The 22,892-nt window shown below is 36.0% G+C and overlaps 3 protein-coding genes across 5 annotated transcripts in view; 1 reads left to right on the top strand and 2 right to left on the bottom strand.

The window, feature by feature from the left end:
- Nucleotides 1-304: 304 nt before the first annotated feature.
- tesca (tescalcin a) lies at nt 305-5,485 on the bottom strand. Its single transcript, XM_043239927.1, has 8 exons — nt 5,346-5,485; nt 3,480-3,549; nt 3,260-3,340; nt 2,043-2,182; nt 1,275-1,336; nt 1,084-1,191; nt 954-1,001; nt 305-875 (listed from the first exon to the last, which is right to left on the bottom strand). Exons 1-8 carry the CDS (start codon nt 5,404-5,406, stop codon nt 792-794), a joined length of 654 nt encoding a protein of 217 aa, XP_043095862.1. The 5' UTR covers nt 5,407-5,485; the 3' UTR covers nt 305-791.
- A 1,132-nt stretch (nt 5,486-6,617) lies between these two features.
- fbxo21 (F-box protein 21) lies at nt 6,618-14,490 on the bottom strand. Of its 2 annotated transcripts, none has more exons than XM_043240490.1 (12): nt 14,232-14,490; nt 13,480-13,615; nt 13,205-13,299; nt 12,998-13,119; nt 12,287-12,433; nt 11,911-12,047; nt 11,112-11,248; nt 10,559-10,738; nt 10,183-10,315; nt 9,217-9,407; nt 8,299-8,456; nt 6,618-8,067 (listed from the first exon to the last, which is right to left on the bottom strand). In XM_043240490.1, exons 1-12 carry the CDS (start codon nt 14,453-14,455, stop codon nt 7,829-7,831), a joined length of 1,899 nt encoding a protein of 632 aa, XP_043096425.1. In that variant the 5' UTR covers nt 14,456-14,490; the 3' UTR covers nt 6,618-7,828. The 2 variants fall into 2 exon arrangements, with proteins under 2 accessions (XP_043096425.1, XP_043096424.1); XM_043240489.1 differs by having other exon boundaries at nt 13,205-13,314; nt 14,232-14,489.
- A 657-nt stretch (nt 14,491-15,147) lies between these two features.
- Nucleotides 15,148-22,892, top strand: part of nf2a (neurofibromin 2a (merlin)) — a 31,861-nt gene continuing 24,116 nt past the window's right edge. Inside the window, exons 1-4 of one of the 2 annotated variants that reach the window (XM_043240421.1) lie at nt 15,148-15,284; nt 15,609-15,974; nt 20,795-20,920; nt 21,353-21,475. In XM_043240421.1, the coding sequence (XP_043096356.1) occupies nt 15,861-15,974; nt 20,795-20,920; nt 21,353-21,475 (363 nt within the window). In that variant the 5' untranslated portion in view covers nt 15,148-15,284; nt 15,609-15,860. Of the gene's footprint in view, nt 15,285-15,350; nt 15,461-15,608; nt 15,975-20,794; nt 20,921-21,352; nt 21,476-22,892 lie in introns of those variants that run through there. The other variant, XM_043240420.1, reaches the window with a different exon arrangement.

The following is a 22,892-nucleotide window of genomic DNA, read 5'->3' as shown; positions in this document are numbered from 1 at the left end:
TTTTTTTTAACATGAAGAAATTGGCATTGACTTATTTGGCATCAACCTTGTAAAAGATTTGTTCCAAAATACCACATAGTTCATCTTCGACTAAATATGCAATGGGATGCGTTTTACAACGTTTTACACGTTCACAAAATGCACAAAAGAAGAAAAAAGCTTTTAAAATGAACTGATTTTATTCATTTCAATGTAAATAAACAGATTAGTGTTCAATTAGCAATAATAAAATGATACTTTTATTAATATCTTACAGTACATTCTGTTGCTTTACAAGCTATGCGCACCACGGTAATTAATCTTAATATATAACTTTGGTGGAAGGAAGCCAGATGGATTAAATATTCTTTTAATAAGAGAGTAAATGCACAAGGGCCACAAAACAATCACTCCCTGCTGTTTTTGAGTTGAACGATAAGATTTGTGGATACATTAACTTTGGGTGTGGAGTGTTTCAGCACTCGTTTGTTGATTTTTTTAAAGACTTCCTCCATTATAAAATGAGCACTTTGCTCAGATGGGAAATTTATGATCACGTTTACCAAAATCCAATATACACAGCATTTGAAAGTGCTTACGATTAAAAATGGGTGAACATACGAAGCCACAGAAATAGCTTTTATAAATATTTATAATATAACTTTGCTCCTGACTCATGTTCCCTGCCTCCATTTCTTAATCTGGATACCTACATATCTCCAGAAGAAATCAACTCGCAACACTTGAGACAAATTCGAACATGTTTAGGTCTAAAAAGCCTGAAAAGTAAAGCGCCGAAGCCAAAGCGACTCTCATTTCCCACACTGCACTGTCCTGGTGTCCAGGTTCCAGAAGTGAATATTCATCTTGGTCTCGATCTCTAAATTTCTCAGTATCTGTGGGAGAGAGTGTGAGGTATCAGCATGCCGCGCAGTTACGTTCCAATATAATTATAATGTTACCCAAACGCAAACCTGCGTGAACTGTTCAAAGGTGATTCCTTCATAAAATTCATCGGGACCCTAAAACACAAAAATCAGGTTTCAAACGCGATTGCGATAGAAGTTTTAAAAAGTGGAAGGCCAGCAGGGATCGTCAGCGTACCATCTGACCCACTGTGACGCTCGCCACCTCCAGCATCGCAGCGTCTGAAATGGCTTTGGCGGTTTCCGCTCCTATGGTTTCGTAGCTGGACAGCAGCTCCTCCACCACCTACAATCAGTCACACTGGGCTCAGATCAAGCCGTACGTGGGGTTTTTTTTTTTTTTAGTTTTATATAAAATAAGAATCTTACACGTCTGTATTCGTCCAGTGTGATGACGCCATCGTTGTCGGTGTCGTGCATGTTGAATAGAACTACAGGGAAGCAGATACGCTTTTACCCAATTTTTTTTTGGTCAAAATACGAATGTGCACCTCAAAACTGTATTAATGCTGAAAGAAGTTGCCAAAAATACAAAAAAATGATATAATTAATGAAATTGTAAAAATACAATTAATGAAAAGAATACAATTAATGAAATTTCACAATTAATGAAATTAATTATATTATTATTATATTATTATATATGTATTTCACCTATTTGCCAAGGCAATATTTTTAATTTCTGTTCAGTTTAAGTAAGTTTAAAGTGATTAATTGCAATTGACTGTACTCAAAATAAATGTTCAGTATTCTGTAATTTTTAAAAAATATTTAATATTATAATTTAAATTAATATTTAGATATCTCTTAAATAAATATATATGTATGTATATGTATATGTATATATATATATATATATATATATATATATATATATATATATATATGTGTGTGTGTGTGTGTTTATAGATGCACATTATTTAAACACAAACTCTTAGATACTAAAATAATTAATATCTACACATACATATACAAATTTTTTAAAAATAATAACGCGAATGTTGTAAAATGTACATTTAAATAATTTAACTAAATTCTAAATATTAACAAAAATGATAATACTATATCAATGATACAAAATAACAGTGATATCTGTTTAAAAAAAAGCTTCAGTAGAATGGCCCTCCGTATTCTCACAGCGCAGTTTCTCCTTCTTGATGTTTCTCATCTCTTCGTCCGCTATGCGTGGTTTGGGCGGTCTGAAGAAGGACAGGACCGTAACGAATTCCTGAAAACCGATCTCCTGAAGAGAGCCCTTCTCTTTTTCACCTAAGTTCCTGGATGAAAACACGCATGACAGCATCATAAACACACCAGAAGCGGAACAGAGACTGTAAGAAATATTTCTAGTTCATGTTAATTCATGTTCAATAACTATAACAATTGATAAATGCTCATTAAATTTCATTAAAGGCATACGAGGTAAATTTTGACAGCTGGAACCTACGGTTTTAAGAAGACGTTATTTTGACACTATCAAAGCAAATTCAAAATATATATAATATTATATATATTTTATATATAAATATAAAATAATATAAAGTTCTCTAAACTATTAAGTTTAAATATGTGTGATGTGTGCTAATTTGCATACATTTCTAGAACAAAAATCTAAACAGTGGATGAAATCGGTTTAAAAATTCTTAATTTTTTTGACATATTAGAGTCAAAAGTTTTTACAGAGGGAATTTTGAGCTCATTTTGCCGCTCCATGATTCTAAAAATAATTAGAACAGACAGAAGGCAATACATTTTGACAGTTTTAATAAAAAGGAATAAAATCAAGCAAATTACATATGAACAAATCTCTCTGTAAAAACCTTGAGGATATAGACAGGGATAAAAATGTAAAGATAAAATGTAAGTGGAGACACATGGCTCAGTGTAGGAGAAAAAAACAGCCTGAAAATATGTATTGTAATTGAAACCTATTAATGGATAAATACACGTATTTATTATGCATTTGCTTTAAATATCTCTTCATAAATATGCAGTCTTTCCCAACTTTTCTCAAAATTTGTTATAGGACACAACTGCTTTTCAGCTAAAACTAATGGTAAAACAAAGCACGAAATGTTTCAATAGAGTTCCTAAATTTAAAATAGAAAGAAAAAAATGTAAATAAAAATAATAAATGTAATAATTTAAATAAAAATCAAATAAATAATTAAATAATATTAAATAATAAATCAATTTAAATCAAACATTAAATAATAAATCAATTTATATATATATAAAATTTAAATATGCCATCTTTCTTAGCATTTAATGCTTATTTGCAAAAACACAAAAATAATAAAAGTCATGATATCACATATGGACCCATATGTGATTTCTTTCTTTTCTGAACTCACCTTTTATCAAAGAAAGCCTCAATGATCTGTCTTCGGATTGGGTTGAGGGCCAAATCGCTAATATTCTCAAGGTGTTCACGTCTGAAATGAGAAGAAACGTCATCCTGTGCATCGCGCTTCCTTATTACGGAAAATCAGACGTGAAAGTGTTTCGAATATTTTAGATAAATGATAAAGTTTGTGTGACGGGTGACACACTATTTTAGTATCCGTACGCTACCTTAAAGTGTCTTCGTCTTGAGTCAGGTACGTAAATCTGTTATGGAGGTTATTTATCTGCTCTATGGAAACTAAAGTGAGAAAAAGAAAGCAAATTCAGGAACATTTCGGAGGACTTGGCAGATGAAGCGGGTCAGTGCGGCGGTAGTCACAGCTGTTCTGAAGGAGGGAATGAGACAGGATGTGTGTGTGTGTGTGTGTGTGTGTGTGTGTGTGTGTGGGTGAAGCGCAAGACATAATGAATGAACTCGTGTTTCGTCAGAGGCGAGGAGGTGACCAGATACACTCACAACAATACAAACTGTATTTATAGAGGTTTAGTCGACCAAAATAGATGTAATCAATCCCTGTTCTTATGACAGCTGTCACCAAACGTCTGTACTAGCCTCGCTCATGTTCACTATGTGCTCTGTACTTTCTTAATGAGGTATTCTTTAGAAAAAAATAAGCAGACATTTATTACAAACCATCATACGGCTTCTTTTATGACCCCCTGCCCGTACTTAGAGACCAGTGTTTTCTTCTGGTAACTAAAAAGGTACAAAGGACATCACTGGGCCGTTATCCAAGATGCAAAAGCTTACCTTTTGCACTTTATTGACCCTTTATTGACCCCTAAATGAGTTATGTTATGTTAAAGGTACATAACAGAGCTTGAAAAGGTACGTATTAGTCAATTTTGAAAAGATGGCCCGGTGATCGATTTCTACCTTTTCTGAGAATGTAGAAAAAACTCGAAGAAGCAAATTATAGGTTACTTTCGCACTAAAACACACACACACACACGCACGCATGCATGCAAGAAAGGACATACACAGAACAACAAGTAAAACTAGAAAAATTCATGTTTAACATAGCAAGGAAGCCACATGTGTTTATATTGTGCATTTATACCACAGCTAGTTATACTGGTAACACTTTACAATAAGGTTTCAACATTAGTTAACATCAACTAACGATGAACAATACTTTTTAAAGCATCGTTAACTATTAGGCAATGTGTTGTGAACTAACTTGACAAAATGCATTCATGTTAATAAGTGGGACGTCGTTGTAAACTCTATTTTGTGAGGTAGCACGGTTAGTTTCGAGAGGATTTGCTCCGTGTAATATGTTCTTGGTATTCGCACATTCGCGTCCGTACAGTAAATAACTGTTGTGAAAACGCTTCTTCCCATTGACAGATATGAATGGGATTACTTGTGCTTCTCCAAAAGTCTTCCTACTTCTGCATTCCAACCGAGTTACACTTTGGGTTCAGTAGATTTAGGCTGTGAATCTACTGAAATCTGCAACTTTATGCACAGTATGCATTTTAATATATATTTGTTTAGTACAAGTTGGCACTTAATAATAGCTTTTATATGTATATATATATATATATATATATATATATATATATATATATATATATATATATATATATATATATATATATATTTTTTAATTATTAATTAATTTATATATATATATATATATATATATATATATATATATATATATAATTTTTTTAATTATTAATTAATTTATATATATATATATATATATATATATATATATATATATATATATATATATATATATATATATATATATATTCAGACTTTAACTCATAAACTAACACAAACATTAATTTCTGTAAACTGTATGCTAACTTGAAGTAGTCAAAAAACGCAGCATGGTATTACCATATATGTTTTTTTTTTAGTATTATTCAATTCTCTGAAGTACTATCATGGTACCACACAGTACCATGATACAAACTCGTGATATGATTACAGTACCGTGTTACCTTGTTTGTAAGTGTAAAGTCACAATCTAAGCACCTGAAAAAAATCGCCCATTGAAAAGTTTTATGGAAACTCACAGCCAGTTTTATCAGCCAGATCTCGGAACGTGTGCGCGCGTCCAGACTGAGAAGCTCCCATGTTGACGTCCGGAAGAGCTCAGAAAGAGAGTCGCGTGAAGAATAATCAGAACTTTTCACGACGCGTCTTCAGACTTTGACAGCGAGGCTCCGCCCTCTCATGAAATATGCAAATGCACGTCAGCGACGCACCTGAGCCTCTCGGACGCTTTTATTTTTATTTTTTTCTTCTGAGTGCGAGACCAAAAATTGACATATGGGTTGGGTATAATCTCCACACTTTCTAAAAGAAGAAATCTTCGCTTTCTTGTCATAGCCTTGTCAAAAAGATCATCTTTTTTAAGATAACAATTTATGTAAATAAATGGCACAATACTTATTTCAATGTGAATAAATAAAATGTATATTAAAGCATTAAAACTCTTAAACTAAAACAACATATAAATTAATAAAAACTATTATTTTATCGTAAATCATTATTAAAATGAATCAATTTAAATATTGATTTGTATGATTAAAATACTACTGTTTTGTTCTTAGCATTCATGAAAATAACACGCTTCAAATAATGCTGTTGTGCTGTTCTCCCAGTCTTTCTTCTGCAGCCAGAGAAAGGATTAATGTATGCTGCGGTGGATGCTTATATTTGCATTATAAATATTTGAGGTTGTGCAGCTTTGGATGAGTATTAAAGTTGATGCAAACACGCTCTGCTTTGGATACAAGTGAGACACCACCCTAACCTGTTTGACGTTCAATATGAAACTTCATTTCAAAGTGATCAGCGCATGATACAACAATCATCAGGACATGCAGCATTATTAAATCAGCATAGCAATAAACTAAAATGTTAAATTGACAAATGCAATTCCGGCACGTTTTAATATTTGATTTGTATCTCGAACAGTAATAAACAAAACACTGCAATCATGTTCTATGGAATGAATGAAGGTTATTGCAAAGAGTAACTTTTGCATGAGCGGAAGGAAACCCGATCATTTGTATAAAAATATTTCACATGGTCAGTGTCACAAATTAGCCTGTATTTGCATTTTGACTTATTATAATTTAAATATTCAGCTTAAGAGTAATAAATCATAAAGTTTGGGGCTGACATGCTCAAATCTTTGCTCATATACCAAATTAATATTTGATTATATCCTTTTAATAAATCAGCACATTCAAAAATAAGTTTTTAAAATATCTACACTGGCAAAATAGATATACAGTATGTCATAAACGTAAAATAAATAAATAACCAGACCAGCAAAGCAGAGCTTATTTTTTATTGTGATTCATTCTCTTATATTATCAATGCTTTTGTATTTACAACCACTTTGAGCCAAGAATTTCTTGAGCCCTTGATCTCTAGGTTTTTCTTTTTTTTTTTTTATAACTTTGAAATAAACATTACAAAATATTTTAAGGTGACAGCTTTAGAGATTTTACCTCATGTCAAGTGCATGTTAGTTAACATATTAACATATGTGACATTAGTGCATTAGTTCAGTGAGATGTGTTATATGGCATAACGGGAACGGGCCTGAAGCTGATCGTCAACACATATACAGATATTCAGACCCTCTGTAGTGTAAGTTCACATAGTCTATACATACTATCTAGAGTATATTTTATATCTGCACAAATACTGTAACTCAACCACATCATTTATACTCAACCACTCAAATACGACACATGTAGTTTCTTTCAGCTTGGACTACATTAGCAGCTCTGGGTCAAAGTTGCGCTTAAAACTAATCTAGGATCAGGATGGTGTACAGTTGAAATGAATTGGGAGGGAAAACTACTGATCTTAGACTGGTTCTGTCTTAAAGGAATCGTCCACCCAAAAATAAATATGTCCGATGTGTAGATGAGTTTGTTTCTTCATCAGAGCAGATTTGGGGAAATTTAGCATCTCTTGCTCAACCAGCAGTGAATGGGTGCCGTCAGAATGAGAGTCTAAGCAGCTGAAAAAAACACCATAATCCACAAGTGATCTGCCCACCTCCAATCTGTCAATTAATGCCAAGTGCAGTGTGTTTGTAAGAGATAACTTACATAAACTTTTATGTATAAAATTGGAGTATTTAATGAAATCTGATGCTTTAAACACCTTGATGCAAAACGAGAGATTTTCATTTCACCAGAAATTAAATGATAGACTGGAGTGGTGTGGATTATTTTGATGTTTTTTATCAGATGTTTGGACTCTCATTCTGACGGCACCCATTCACTAACCATTGTTGAACATGTGGTGTAATACTTAATTTCTCCAAATCGGTTCTGATGAAGAAACAAACTCATCTACACGTTGCATGGCCTCGATTTTGTAAATGTTCAACAAGTTTTGGGTAAACTATTCCTTTACTTAGTTCTTTAAACTTCAAATTCAGTCCCTCAACATCTTAAACATTTCAGGAGAAGGTGAATGACATTACGCATCTACACTAGGGAGGGAGGCGAGGAGGTGGCGTTCTTCTCTATGGATCTAACAAATCGTGGTCCTGGAAGTTGGCGGTGGGCTCCGGTGACTGCCCTGAGTTGGGGTTGAGACCGTGGTAGAGCTCCTCTACAGTCCTGTAGGTCTTGCACATGTCCTCTGGGTAACGCGCCTGGAGCTCTTCATTAGCCATGTAGTGCGTGTCAGAGAACTCGGTGAAGTAGCGGCCGACCTCAGGGTGGGCGATCTCCAGCGGGGCGGAGTGAGGCTCCAGGTTCTCTGCAAACGAAAAGTGAAAGCGAGGGTCTCAAATCAATTAATAACTCAACCAGTGCCCCGAAAGAAATGATTCACTGATGCTGATGCAGTTAAGACAAAGACCTAGTTTTCCAGATACCAGAGTGCGATGATAAATGAGTCTCCAATAGCGTATGCACTACCTAAAACAACGTTAGATTAAAAAGAAACGGAAATCTTGATCTTAAATCTTGGATCAATGGAAAAACTCACCTTGCGCAGCATATCGACATGTCCCGTCCTGCACTAGGACGTTGTAGAAGGGCTGATCAGCCCCCTTGGAGAGCTGATGGACCCTCATAGTGTTAATCCACTCCTGACTCATGGTGCATTTAGGGTCCCACCCGTAGATAACGCAGTTGTAGCCTGACCTGTGAGAGACATCGGTTTGTGAAGTTTAAATATGAACCTGGACCATAAAACCAGTCATAAGTAGCACGGGTATATTAGTAACGACATTCAAAAACGCCTTGAATAGGACTAAACTATTTTTCTTTTGTGCCAAAAAGCATTAGCATATTAAGTATCATGTTTAATGAAGACATCTGGCAAATTTCCTACAGTAAATATATCAAAATCTAATGTTTGATTAGTAATATGCATTGCTAAAAGCTTTATTTGGACAACTTTAAAGGCAATTTTCTCAATGTTTATTTTTTTTGCTCCCTCAAATTCTAGATTGTATCTCAGCTAAATATTGTCCTATTCTAACAAACCACATCAATATAAAGCTTATTTATCCAGCGTTCGAATCGTAATTTTGACCAATTTCCCCCTTATATGTTTGGTGATCCGAAGTCACAAATATTAAATATAAACACCTTTAATCTACAGTATATCTAGAGCCTTTTTTGGATTGAAATCAAGATGGCGTGGCCATTTTGCTCCAATAAAAGCAATTTTACATTGTATTATTTGGGCAAAACTGTTATATATTTGCATCATGAAAAATGAGGCGCACCTGGAGAAATGTAGCAACGACAGGTGTTTTTTGACAAGTTGCAAATAAGCGTCGGTTCTTTTTATAGACAGAAGTTCACGCTTCCCTCGCTGTTCTCAAATGTCAGATTAAACCGAGTTTCATATTTCACGTAGTTCATAAGTTTCCCACTCACACAAACAGGAACGCACCTCTTATGTTTCATGATGAGGCCTACAGAGTACTGTACATCCCTGTGCTCAGGAGCGCTGCGTCTCTTCACCTCCGGCTCTACCGGATGCCTCTTATGCTGGATGTGCTCGAGCGTATGCTGCACCAGATACCCGACCGCTCCGTGCTGAGACGGGTCCAGAGCCTGGATATGCTGTAGAATATCCAACACCTAGATAGATAGAGAGAGAGAGAGAGAGAGAGAGAGAGAGAGAGAAAAATCAAACAAACACGGTTCTCATACCTTTCTCCCATGAGAATATTTACTTGATAATGAAATTGACTTATTATCCTTGATTATAAACTTAACTGCAATATTCACCCCAATATTTGCATTCCCTTTTTAATTTTGTTTACATTGTCAGTGTACAGTCATTTTGTGAAAAAGTTTGACTATTTTTGGAATCAGCATCCCAAACAAACAAGTATCAGATGTTATATGATGCAGGGTGGTGTAAAATACTGTAATAACATAAAAGAAATAGCATAATACTTTTATTTGCACTCTTTGTGAAAAGTACCTATTACTATTTTCAGTGTAACCAGGGTGATATTTAGTACCAGTTATGCATGGAGCAAACATTATCTACCTTCAAAATAGCCATTATCTTCTTTCATATTTGTGTTACTGATGTAATAACTCACCACCTTTATGTATATATATATATATATATATATATATATATATATATATATATATATATATATATATATATATATATATATATATATATATAATACTAAAAACGACAAAAAAACTAAATTGCTAAAGAAAAGGAAACAGAAAAAACTAAAATATTAATAAAAACTATAATACACTAAACAGTGGCACTAAAATAACATTGGAAAATTTAATATAGCATCTTTTTGATCATTCTTTAATAAACAAATAGGAGAATTATGGACGTGAACTGATATTCAAGTCTCATCCGTGTGATTGCACTCACTTTCTCAGGCCAGATGCCCAGGTGGAAATAGAGACGGGCCTGCAGCAGAAGATACTGCACATTATCAGGGTTGATTGTGAGGTAGAGATCCAGCGAGTCCCTCAGGAGCTGATATGATTTCTCATTCCCTTCCCTAGACAAATCACAAACGCAAGCGCATTTTGTAACTTCACAAGTTGCCAAGACAGTGAAGAGAATGGATTTCCCTAACTGGCTTACTAATGAGCATACGAACAAAGTCTTTTAAACGCCTCCTTCATTACCAGTACAACTTTAAGCGCAGAGATTTAACGAAACGATCGTTAAACGGCAGCGCAACCACATGCATATAAACAACATTTCGCGACGCGCCGACTCATCCCTGCGTGATTCTCACCCTCTTTTGCCGATGTTAAGCAGGTTTCCCACCATCCGCAGCAGCAGCTCGCTGGTGCTTATAGCGCTGTAGTAATCTGCTCCCACCTGGTGTCGGATCAGATTCTCACACTCTTTAGCAGCCAGCTGCTTTCCTTTACCAAACGTGTCAATGTATACGTAATCGTAGATGTCGTCACTCCTGCAAAACAACTCGGCTGTCAACTTACATTGTTGTTTTTAACACAGCATACTGAGATCACAGCTATATTGCTAGCTAAAAATGATATTGTTGTCCAGCACTTTACATAAAGTATGATATATATGTGCATACAGCATACCCACACAGTGCAATATATAGGCTACTACTGTACAGTGAATATCAGTCTCATTGCACAGCGTCAGCTATATTATCTCACAGCTCTAAATGTGGCAAACGAGATATGAAGATATTAAGATATCATAACAACATGTATTTTAAACTGAGCTGTACAATTAAATTGACTTGAAACTGATTGGTGATGTAATTTCATTCTGACAGACGGCAACAGCTGGAATGTGTTATTAAAGCCCACCTCCTTTGATTTTGGCACCAGCGGAGCAGGAAATGGTTGGGGAAGTTGACAGGCTCCAGAGGAACTCCTAACTTCCTGGCCAGAGTCATGTAAAGCACAGAGAGGCTGATGGGAATGCCTGTCCGACGGAGCAGCACCTGACCACAAGGGGGCACAATGTGAGACTTGACATAAAATGCACACGTTCAATACAATGCATTAATATTATTTTTACTTTCAGCACAATTACATGGACATAACACTGTGTTTTGTGGACTGCAGGTATTTTTTTATGCCTTTTTCTGTGGATGCACGTTTAAAATACTAACATTTAAAAGTCTGAGGTCAAAAAGAATGCAAAAAAAAGATTTTTAATTTCAATAAATGAAGTTTATTCATTAAATAAAAAAACTGCATCGCAAAATTAACAACTCAAGAAATACTTGCAGCTGTTACCAACGAAGAGTTTCTTTGCAAAAACAGAAAACTTAATATTTTACAGCTTTAAAAATCATGTTTTAAGTTATGTTTTCATGCAATCACAATTTATTGTGTTTTATTGCGTTAAATAGCTTTAAAGTAAGTTATCTGTTTTTGCAAATAAACTCTCCATATATAGATACATAAAAAATTATGTAACTTATAAAAATATTTAATTTAATACACAAACATTATGTTTAAATATATTGCTATTTAAAAAATATATATTTTGTCATGTAATGCATGCATAGTTACCGCATTGCCCCTAACACTGGCTATCCTCACTTGCCTAAATTAGATAAAGCATTTTAGAAATGAGTATGATATATGATTGCAGTACCTGATGTATGTATGAGTTGAGTGGATTGTAGTAGTCACGCTCATTGCCCTTGTACTGCAGCTGGTCGTACAGCACAGCATTCAGAGCACTTATGACTTGCCTTTGAAACTCCAGGTTTTCCAGAACGAAGCAGTCACCTGGAGAAACAACACGCCGAAGACACGCTACAGCTTTAAGAACAACAGTGCCACTGCGGCCGCCCAATGCAGTCCAAAGTAGATTAAAATATGTAACGAGACCTCAAAGACATTTATTTTGCTGACATCAAGCCGAAAGCTTTTATCGAATAACAGGCGGAACATAAACCAGACTACACAGGTCTGACTAATAGGAGAATAGGAAATTGAATTTTCCGGATCTCTCCTTGCGGACTGACCTTGACCGGCTCGTAGGCTTGGGTGTGTGGCATTTTTCACTCGCAGATACTTCTTCACCTTGTCGGTGATTTCTTCTATCTGCGCGGATATGCTCTCGAGAGTGATATCAGCCAGAGGGTTGCAATACTGATCGACCAAAACGGCACCTGGAATTGAGATCAGACACACGGACGTTGAGTTATTTGGCGTAAATCACTGATCTGAACATCATCGGTAACAATACAGTGAGGAGGCGGCCTGTTCTTTGCCCACTGCCTAATGCTGTTGCGAATATTGTAATGCTTAGCTATCTTAACATATTCAAGTTCATCATGTATGCATGTAAACTATCATTGTTACATATGATTATGATAGCAGTTACAGCGCAACAGATGTTATTATTTAGCCTTGTCGCTGCTAAGGGAAAACATTATGAAATGTTTCAGTTAAAGGAATAGCTCACCCAAATGTTGTTTCTTACAAACACGCAGCTTCTCACTATACAAGATGTTAACTGATAGACTGGAGTGGTGCGGATTACTTGTGGATTATTGTGTTTTTATCAGCCGTTTGGACTCTCATTCTGACGGCACCCATTCACCGCAAAGGATCCATTAGTGAGCAAGCGATGCAATGCTACATGTCTCCAAATCTGCTCAATATTCAGCAGCGAAAATCGGGGGAATTATTATTTTTTTGGACGCCGCTTCTTTTGTGAGGCATAAGTTTACCTTCAAGGGCTAATTGTTGTTCTGGCGGTCTCTCAAGGAAACCCTTCAAATTCCTCAGAATGTTCTGCTGCCGGAGGAAGTACAGGATTTTCTTTGCATAGTACTTGAGGGTCAAACATTTCCTGGGAAAGAAGGAAATGCATTAATTCAGTTAAAGCATCGAGCGTTAAGGAAAAAAAATGAAACAGTCGTGAGCTCCTTTCTAACCTTTTGTCCGAGTTCAAAATGCCAAGCAGCTCATCCTCACAGAAGTGTTCAGGAGCTCCGAGAGACTCGATTTCCGCAAAGCTGTCTCCAAGAACCTGACCAACGCAAGGCTGAGTTACAGATCTCTGGGTTAGTGACTAAAGCAAATTATTCAATCCAACTTACCGCACAAATATACCTGTCCAACCGTAGCGTAACGTTCATACCAAAAAAGATTAACATTTTTGAAAAAACGATAAACTGCTTTTGTAGTCTAGTCTCTTTTAGCCACTTACAACTTCCGTGAAGAACCTCTTGGAAATAGACTCTACTGTTCTTCTGATCTGCTGACCAACCATATGCCGGGTTTTGAATTCTTTCAGCCAATCGTATGGCTCATTTTGCTGATAAAACCTCTGGAGCCTGGGCCACCTAAAATATCAATAACACAACAATAATGTTTGACCTTGAAACGGGGGGGATGTTAAACCAGCTCCTTAAATGGGGCTAACGCAGAGTTGTGCGTCATATTTAAAACCTGAAGAAATACATATAACTAAACAAATACTTTCACTATAGGGTTCGTTTTGTTATTTCAGTTTTATGCAAAATCTACCCAAAAGGCTGTAATTGTAGTTATTGTTACTATAATAACTCTAAATGTAATAACCTTAAAAGAAAGAAGCTCATGTAAGCTTATGATTTTATATTATGGGATTTGTTGTGAGCCCATCAGAACATCACGCATTTCTGTGTTCAAGGTCACTTAACATTGTCAACAATTATACATGCATTCGGTTCTTCCCCCAACACAAAGGAGGCACGTCTATAAAAACGAAGCATCACATACTAAACATCTTTCTGCATGTGCACGCAGGACATATTTGGTGCATCAGCAGAATGAGAACACGACCTGGCAGCTCTCAACTCACGCGCCGAATGCACGTCTTAAACCACCTATCAGGGATCAAACACATTTATCATGGTTTGATAAACTGGAGGTCGACGGAGGTATCAAGCTTTAGAAACGTTTTTTAATTTATGCCACCTGAGTTTGTACTGATGCGCCCAGACCTTCCCCCTGCCGTGGCACACGTCATGCAGCCTCTTGCACGTGCAGGAAACGTTGCAAATGTCGATATGGTTTAGAACGGGGAAACACAGTATATGCTCTAATAATTCCGCTGGTAAATCGGTTAACTGTTTGGCGAAACCCTCTGAAATAACAGCGTTTGTCCCTAAAACCCGATCTCCCGTGTATGGCGTCGCCATCTTTTCTGTTTACTCCGATGACATCATCTAAGACCCGCCCATGTGTCAGCGAAAACACGCCCCTTTCTGGTGCAAAGGGCTGAACTTTGAGTTTGAAATGATCAGAATATACACATCGAGATGCATTTAAATATGTTGAATATTTACTATAAAGAATATAGATACAAAATAGATTTTAACCTTTTTAAGTTCAAATAAAATGTAAAATAAAAACACAAAACACACACACACACACGAACACACACACACACACACACACATATATAAATGTATATTACATTTAACCTTATAATTTTTTTTAACATAATTTAGAAGCATAATCTGAGTAAGTAAAAATCGTTTTATGTCATTAAAAGCAAAAAACAAATGTACAAGTGATTATTTTTTTAAACATTTCTAGAATGTTCAGTACTTGAAAATTGACATTTCTGAAATATTTTCAGAAATAGCTCATAGGAAGGTATGCAAACAAGTACGTGCGTGCGCGTGCGTGTTTGTATGCATTTAGTATGTATTTATTCGTGTATTTATTAATTCATTTATTTGTATCGTTTCTGACAAACAACAACAACAACAACAACAACAACAACAACAACAACAACAACAAAACAACAACAAAAGCAGGCTTTTAACTTTAGCTGAATGACGCGTGCTATTGCGCATGTCCTCCCGCCCCCTCGTGCACGCGCACGCGAAGTTTCAGCTGTAGTTTTGTTTGTTGGCCTGAAAGAGACAAACCTGCGGCTGTGTGTGTGTGTGTGTCAGGTGTTTAAGCGGGCGTGAATCACACACACACTGCGGGAAATCAGCTGTTTCTGCGACTCGACCGGTGAGTTAGCAAGCAGTTTATAAGCTGTCAGTTCGGTCAAAAATACCTCACAACAAAAAAAAAAAAAAAAAACAATGACACGAAACCACAGGTTAGCCTAAACAAGCGTACGTGAACATCTAAAATGTTGTGAAGTCGTGTAAAAGTTGCTACAGGAGTGCATACTTGAGTGTTACGTAAGGTTAATGTTATAGTACATCTTTTACTTAATAGGTATTTACGCTTAAGTTAGTTTAAAAGCAGCTTCTTTTGTCTGTTGTTGTTGTACGTGTACTCAGTTACTAGCTAAACTTATGCTCATATTTTTCCTTTATCTTCTTACAGGCTTAATGAAGCTTTAGAGGAAGTGAATAGGGGATCCAACTTCTAGTTACCAGTTAACGCTGGTGGCTTGACATCGTCCTGCTTTTAGAGATGCACTTTAATCACATTTTGTTACGTTGGCCAGTAATGCTAAATTGTAGCTTTTAACCAGAGATCAAATCTGCTGCGTTTCATCACAAGCTATGCTTCAGGTAGAGAGTTAGTATACCGGTTTATGCTGTTTCTAAAGAGGAGAAAGCCTTCCCATCCGTTATGGCAAGTGTCCTTGCATCAAAAATGGGTCTCAGCTCCCTTCGAAGGAAACATGCCAAAACCTTCAACGTCACAGTCGTTACAATGGATGCAGACTTGGAGTTCAGCTGTGAGGTGAGTAGCAAGCGTGTGAAGTTTAAACTGTGTATATATATATATATATCACCTTTACTTTTTTAATGGCAGTAAACCAGCCTACAACCAAACCTGCGCCGGCTAGTGATCAATGCTGCTCATCAGTAACCAGAAGGCATGTAAAGCCTAACTCAGGGAAGGCATTCTAACGTCCCCCGCTCACTGTTGTTGTGCCCTTGAGCAAGTCGCTCATCTTGACCTGTTTCTCCAGTGGAGCCGCGTCAAGACATCCCTGTCTCCTCGAGCTGCTTTAATGTTTGAACAGGGGCGGTTCAGTGGCCTTAAGAATAGCTCTTCCAAAAAATGGAAACGGTGTCATTGTTTTGTTCACAAATATCTTCAAATAAGTATGCGTTATGGCTTACATGGTATGACATAGTGAGACTACTTGCATAACATGCATATTAGGGCTACAAAATGATTCATAACGCTTTTGTTTTGCAAATTTGTTTTGCAGCTCTAATGTAAATATCAGTAAGTATCTCCCAATAGCGTCTCTTACATCATTAAAGCGCTGTAGTTTTTATTGTGAGGGCAAAACATAATTTGCACTGCATACATTGATGATTAGAAGATGAGCAAATAAACATTCCTCAAAAGCCCGTTTTATGATATCTGATACTTAAGTTTTAGCCTGATTTTTCTTATGTCGACTTTATGAAAATGACAAAGTTATTAGTTATTATTTTTTTCAGCAAATGTTGATAATGTTGACAGTTTAGAGGCCTCGGAAAGTTAAGCAGTTGGTAGTTTATGTCATTAAAATTAAAATGTCAACAGTAGATCACGCTGTTATCAGTCATGGCTTGGATTCTAAAATGAAAAACTGTTTACCTTGAATGCAGTGTGCAATTAGCATTGAATAAAAGCATCTGCCTTAATAAAAAATTGCAAATAGAAAAGGTAGTACAATGTCTTTTAGGTGAATATTAACTCTAAGCAACTTAATTAGATTATATTCCTCAAACACCGCTATCCCATGGCTTCAGAAGGCTTAAAATATGGTTACATGGATTTTTTGTCGCTTGACGATATAAATCATCATTCACTTTTTTGTTTGTGGAAAACAGAAGCTTGGACATTCTGCTTAACATCTCCTTTAAAAAATAAATAAATAAATAAAACAAATAATCCCAAAAAGTAAAAAAAAAAAAAGCTCATGAGGCCTAGTGGGCGAAAACCTAAAATAAACATCCAAGTCTACAAAGCAAGCATCATCCCGTACGGCAATAATCATCATTCCCGTGTATAAAGGTGTTTTGTACAAACTGTGAATCCGGTGGGAGTTCTGCAGGCATACAGAGGACTCCTCTGTGGCGCTGCACTTCATTTGCACATAACATCCTTGAGTTTCTTGAAAGAAGATGCCCTATTTTTACACAGAAACCATCTCAGGGAGTGTTTTTGAATTAAGGGAAAACAGATGGTGGTGAGAGAACGGTGTGACAGACGGGGACCATGAGTTAATGTCCCATGAGGCACGCCAGTCCCACTCGGCAAGACCCTGTGTACTGCTCTGTGCCTGCCTCTCTGTTTGCCTGTCTCTCACTCCGTTTTGATCTTTTACACTCATTAACAGTATTTCCTATGGTAGTAATGAGGTTCTGAGGGATCCTGGTTCTGTTGTTATATAATAAGGTGTCTCATGTACTACAGAGTAGTTTTGGATACAAAAGTAAATGTATATTTAGAAACGAGGGAGCAAGATGTAGCCGTTCTGGTTGGCATTTTCCTGAGACATATTTTTTTGTGTGATATTGATCTTTATCTGCATGAATATTAAAGCTGTGTTTCAGCTCTTTCAGTAGCGTCTGTAACACTCTATCGATTACCATGAACAATATTTCTCTTTTTTTTTTCTTCTTCAGTTTGTAAAAATAGTTTCAATTAATGCACTTGCAATGGGAGATATTTAGATAGGAGGATAATTAACAGTATGTATTTATGAATTGCAGAGTAATATTTAACCCCTTTGCGTCTGGAGCCATTTAAAAGCATCGCGTTCGATTTCAGATTCACTGAGATCTTTATATAGTAAGCGTGTTTTATTAGACTGTGCTAGACTCCTTGATAAAAATGTATTTTTCAGTGAACTCTTTTGAAGAGATTTATACAAAGAGTTAAGCCAAATACAGTTTTGGAGTAAAAAAAAAAAAAAAAAAAGCATGACATAATTCGGAACATTCCAGCCGCAGAAGCAATGTTTTGGTGCATCTTTGTATTTCCTAAGCACCACCACTTGGTGGCAGCATGGATTTGTAAAACAAAACCCCCGTTTCTCCCTCTGCAGTCATTATGATTTTTATTGGCTACCACTGAGAGCTGATAATAGCCCATCACTAAAATCATATACAGGGCTTGCTAAACCGCACTTCATGTTATTATCAGAAGCCTTGGGTGTATAGTGATAGATGTTATTTCACAGTGGCAGAAAATGCTTTCTAAACAGTTATAAATAACATCTAGAACTAGAGGAAAACCCCATAAAGCCAGTTGTATTTATTTTAGCTCCTAAATATTTTCATTTAAAGTGAATGAGGACCTCGAAAGATGGTTGCTACAATGCACAGATTCCATACAGATCTTCACTTAAAGTATTTTATATATTTTCTCGTGCTGCAATTTAAGCATTGTCAGGTGCAAATTATAAGAAGTACAGTGCATAGTTCTTATTCTATTCTAATTATATTTTTATTTGCCCTATAGGCTAAAATGTAGTTCGACTGTCTGCTAAAGGTATTTTGTGGGGTATTGACCTCATCTGATCTTGCGCTGTGTAACGAGAGAGACAGTCTTGGTGTAGCTCAGTATAATCTAATTTGGGGTAATAGCCTGGGGTTCAATAGTGGATAAAGCCATGCATTTGACTTTGAGGTTACTGCTTTTGTACTTTCTTTCTTTCTTGTGCTGTTATGCCGTCAAGTTTTCAGTACTTCATAATTTCTCCTCTAAATATTTAGGACAGTGAGCGAACACTTTTCTAAACAGACACACCTCATTTCTCTGTAAATGTTTGCACCAGCTGACGCTTGTCCTTGAAGGCAGCCGTCAGGTTTCTAGAGGGGAAGCATCAGCATTTTTAATTGGTTGGACTCTGGATGGCAGCATATTGTCATATGTTCTCATACATAAACATTAGGCAAGATGAAACCGCACCTTGAAAAGCACCTGTCCCTGTTATGCTAATACAGTTTGCGCTGTTGATGATGTTTACAATACTCTGTGGAAGTTGTTAGTACGTACGACAGCAAGGTTCTCTCCTCCGTGTCATAAGCTTTTATCATTCAAGGTGACGCATGTGGCAAGTATATTGCTCACAAGACAGTAGCATCTAGTTCAGCCGGGTCCAGATGATGCCTAGCACGCTTGAATCCAACTAATGACAAGGCTAATCGACCACAGATGTCTACACAAGAGAATTATTCGCCCAACACGAGTTTTATAATTGTTGTTCTTCTTATACACTCCAGCAGACGGCAAACTCTAGTTTTTGGTGTTATTTTTTTTACAATTACATTGTAATTGTATTTGTCAGGATTTGTCAATCAATTCCTTTTAATTTTTAACTTTCATTTATAATGCCTGCACTTTTTCTTCTTTCTTTTTCTTTTTCCTTTCTTAAGTTTTTTAGACGCTGGACGGTTGTAAAAAAAAAAAAAAAAAAGATTTCACTGCATGTCGTACCATGTATGCATGTCTATGTGACAAATAAAATTTGAATTTGGATAGTAACTGATTACATGTAATCCTGATTATGTATTTAGAGTCTGAAAATTAACTACTTTAAGTTGTAATAAATTATAGATTAGAGTTACTTTAAGGATTGCTTGATTATGTAGTATTCGTGTGTCATTTTGACAAGTGCCCCTGAAATTTTGTCGAAATTTGAATAACTATGCATAACTATAGCATTTGCATAACTTTGTATGCACACGTTTTATTATTTTAAGATAGTTTGGTTCCTTTACAAACCTCAGATTGAGGGCATAATGTTTTTGAAAATAAAGAATCAGACTTGTATTACTTTTGTAAACAATTTTTTGTCTTTTACGTGATGAGTTTCTTCTGGAAGTAGTGAAAAGTCTGAATAATCTAATAGAGAGATGTAATCTTGCGTGATTTTTCAATCTGTAACGGACTACAGTTTGTAAATAATATACTCAGGGATGTTGGAAGATAATTTGACCTTGTTTTCTGTTGAATTGATCAACCAATGTAATGCACCCTAATGCAGGTACTCTTGGTTGTAATAATGAATGTTTTGTTGCTGCTTTATTGATTCTGTTCAAGTACGCAGTATGCACAAGACAATTAAAGTCATTTTAATGAGAAATGCGCAACCGATATACGTCCACAGTTCTTCTCCAATTGAATATGGTAATTTTTTTTTTCCTGGCCTCCTGACAGTATTCCTCCTGATAAAAGATGAGCTGATATGTATGAAAACGAGTGAATGCACTTGCTGACAGCAGTGACTTTGTAATGACGCTCAGATTCATTTCTCTGCCTTGTCCACATGGTCTGTGGAAATGAGGTTATTCAGGGAATGTCGCTGTTCATTATACTAGAGCTGTTCAGATTTGTGGTCGGTCTGAATTCGATTAGTCTGCCGCAATCCCTAGAGAGTTTTTAGGTTGTTTCCTTTTAAGAGCTTCTTGAAATTAAAATTGGTCTTTTTTTTGTCCTGGCACCAACTTGTTGTTTCAGAAGGAACTATGACAGAGACCGGAACGGATCTTAAAATAGTTTTAAATTCAGCGTATGTTACTAACCTTTTTTTTGTAATCTTGTTTGGGCAGCTGAAGTGGAAAGGAAAGGATCTGTTTGAACTTGTGTGCCGGACACTGGGACTCAGGGAGACCTGGTTTTTTGGTCTGCAGTATGACGTCAAAGACACTGTGGCGTGGCTGAAAATGGACAAGAAGGTAAAATGCTCGTCTTAAACTTTTGCGTTCAAAATAGTGTCATACTGATAAATTCTTGAGGAAATGGTTTGGAAACATTATTCCTTCATCATGTATGATCATTATGTCATGATATTTTAATTTACTTAATTTAAGCTTTTATATATATATATATATATATATATATATATATATATATATATATATATATATATATATAATAAATGCATCCTTGCATAAAATACTACTTTTTTGTATTTTGTACTATTTATGTATTTTGTTCTTTTCATGGTACTTCAGAGAATGCTATAGGACATGGCATTATATATTTTTTTTATTATGTCCAACATTGTGGAAGTCTCATGGTTATTTTTTTTGTTGTAGTTTATTGTTACTGTATATAAAGTATACAAAAGACAACACAACATTTGTCATGACTTATCTTTGTAATAGGTTTTGGATCATGATATGCCCAAAGAAGAGCCCATAGTGTTTCATTTCCTGGCCAAGTTTTACCCAGAGAATGTTGAAGAAGAGCTGGTGCAAGACATAACACAGCAACTCTTCTTCCTGCAGGTGAGAGTCATTGGCTCAGGTGGGTTTAGCTGGACTACAGCTCAAATTAATTTTTTGGCGTTTTGCCACTTTTATTGATAGGAGGATAGAGAGAGGACAGGAATGATGGAAAAAGATCTGACTCAAAAATGTGTGCACAGTTTCAGCAAATTTTCCAGAAAGATACATCCATTCCTAATCAAATACCCTAGAGCAGTTTTTCATAACCAAAATCATGCTGTTTATATTCTGGGATTTAACTTTGACTTTTTTTTCGAATTTCAGGATAGGTGTCAGCTTGGCTGGCTTATCGTGGCTTTCATTGTTATTCATCGCAATGTGTGTATATCAGTTTAGATGAAAATCAGTCTGCGTCAGGGATTATTATAATACAGAAGGGTCATAAAATCAACTCAGTCTGATTGTTTATGGGGCAGAATCGAATGCTTTTTATATATGCCTTTGTAAACAAAGATTTAAATTCAGTTGTTACTCCCAAAACTTACGTTATGTATGTGGTCCAGAATATTGAGTTTAGTTTTAATGTTAATCTGTCTTAGTAAATTTTAATTTAGAAATGATCCTTTGTTATCATTTTAGTGTCGATTTTAATGTTACTATGTTTTATCATTAAAATGTTTATTTTTCACCATACGGTGATAAATGTCTCCGCACAGTCCAGTGCTATTTATATTTAGCCATATTTTTATGTTTAATATGCATTTGTTGTATATAGTTTTCTATAGGCGTCATCTTTTATAATATGCTACATATTAAAAATACATTTGCATCATTTTTTTATTTTAGGTTAGTAATCATGAAAATCAATTAATTTTTTTCCAATTTCCTTAACGATAATAACCTTTTGTGATTAATTCTGCCAACTTTGTGTTGCAAGCTTAACTATTCCCCCTTCGTGTTGCAAAAGCAAGAGCAGAAAATAGATGCACATAAAACTGATCTGATATCTGCATACTGTTGTACATAATTAATCTAGCTGGACTGTAAGTATGATTTGTACACAGCAGCAGGTGATGATGTGTCATTGACCCGAACGCTGAAGCCATTTCATTTCAATAGGCTCAGCAGCAGAACTGAGCTCCTGTATTTGGTTTCTCTGAGCTGTTCTGAGTAAGAGAGGTTTGTGGGCTGTGCTGTCTGCGGGTTCAGCGCTCTCTTTCATTGTTTGGTGTGATTGTGTTCAGCCATGTGGAATCGGTGTGCTTCACATCAGGGCTCCTGTCTCTGATTCTGTAAGCCCTGGGGAACACCTCCCACCGTAGTACGGCTTCCTGCCAAGATTCGTTCGGAGCGATCAGAAACCATTAAGCAATAACGCCTTGATTATGAGCACATTATCAATCAATTCATTGAGCGAGCTGGTGTGCTCCGCATGGGAGGTAAATAAGCACCTGTTTTGCATGCGTTAACTCTCAGT

Source organism: Puntigrus tetrazona, chromosome 5, assembly GCF_018831695.1.
Source record: "Puntigrus tetrazona isolate hp1 chromosome 5, ASM1883169v1, whole genome shotgun sequence".
NCBI lineage: Eukaryota > Metazoa > Chordata > Actinopteri > Cypriniformes > Cyprinidae > Puntigrus > Puntigrus tetrazona.
The sequence above is the reverse complement of the archived record's forward strand: the minus strand, read 5'-3'. Positions and strand labels throughout refer to the sequence as shown.

Bases quoted from the DNA above. Each gene is read 5' to 3' on its own strand.
- tesca (XM_043239927.1), bottom strand. From the start codon at position 5,406: ATGGGAGCTTCTCAGTCTGGACGCGCGCACACGTTCCGAGATCTGGCT. The intron at 1,337-2,042 runs GTGAGAATACGG...GCTTCCCTGTAG, and splicing joins CAAGAAGGAGAAACTGCGCT to TTCTATTCAACATGCACGAC. The intron at 1,192-1,274 runs GTAAGATTCTTA...GACTGATTGTAG, and splicing joins CACTGGACGAATACAGACGT to GTGGTGGAGGAGCTGCTGTC.
- fbxo21 (XM_043240489.1), bottom strand. From the start codon at position 14,455: ATGGCGACGCCATACACGGGAGATCGGGTTTTAGGGACAAACGCTGTT. The intron at 13,120-13,204 runs GTTAGAAAGGAG...CTTCTTTCCCAG, and splicing joins ATTTTGAACTCGGACAAAAG to GAAATGTTTGACCCTCAAGT. The intron at 12,434-12,997 runs GTAAACTTATGC...TCTCAATTCCAG, and splicing joins ACAACAATTAGCCCTTGAAG to GTGCCGTTTTGGTCGATCAG.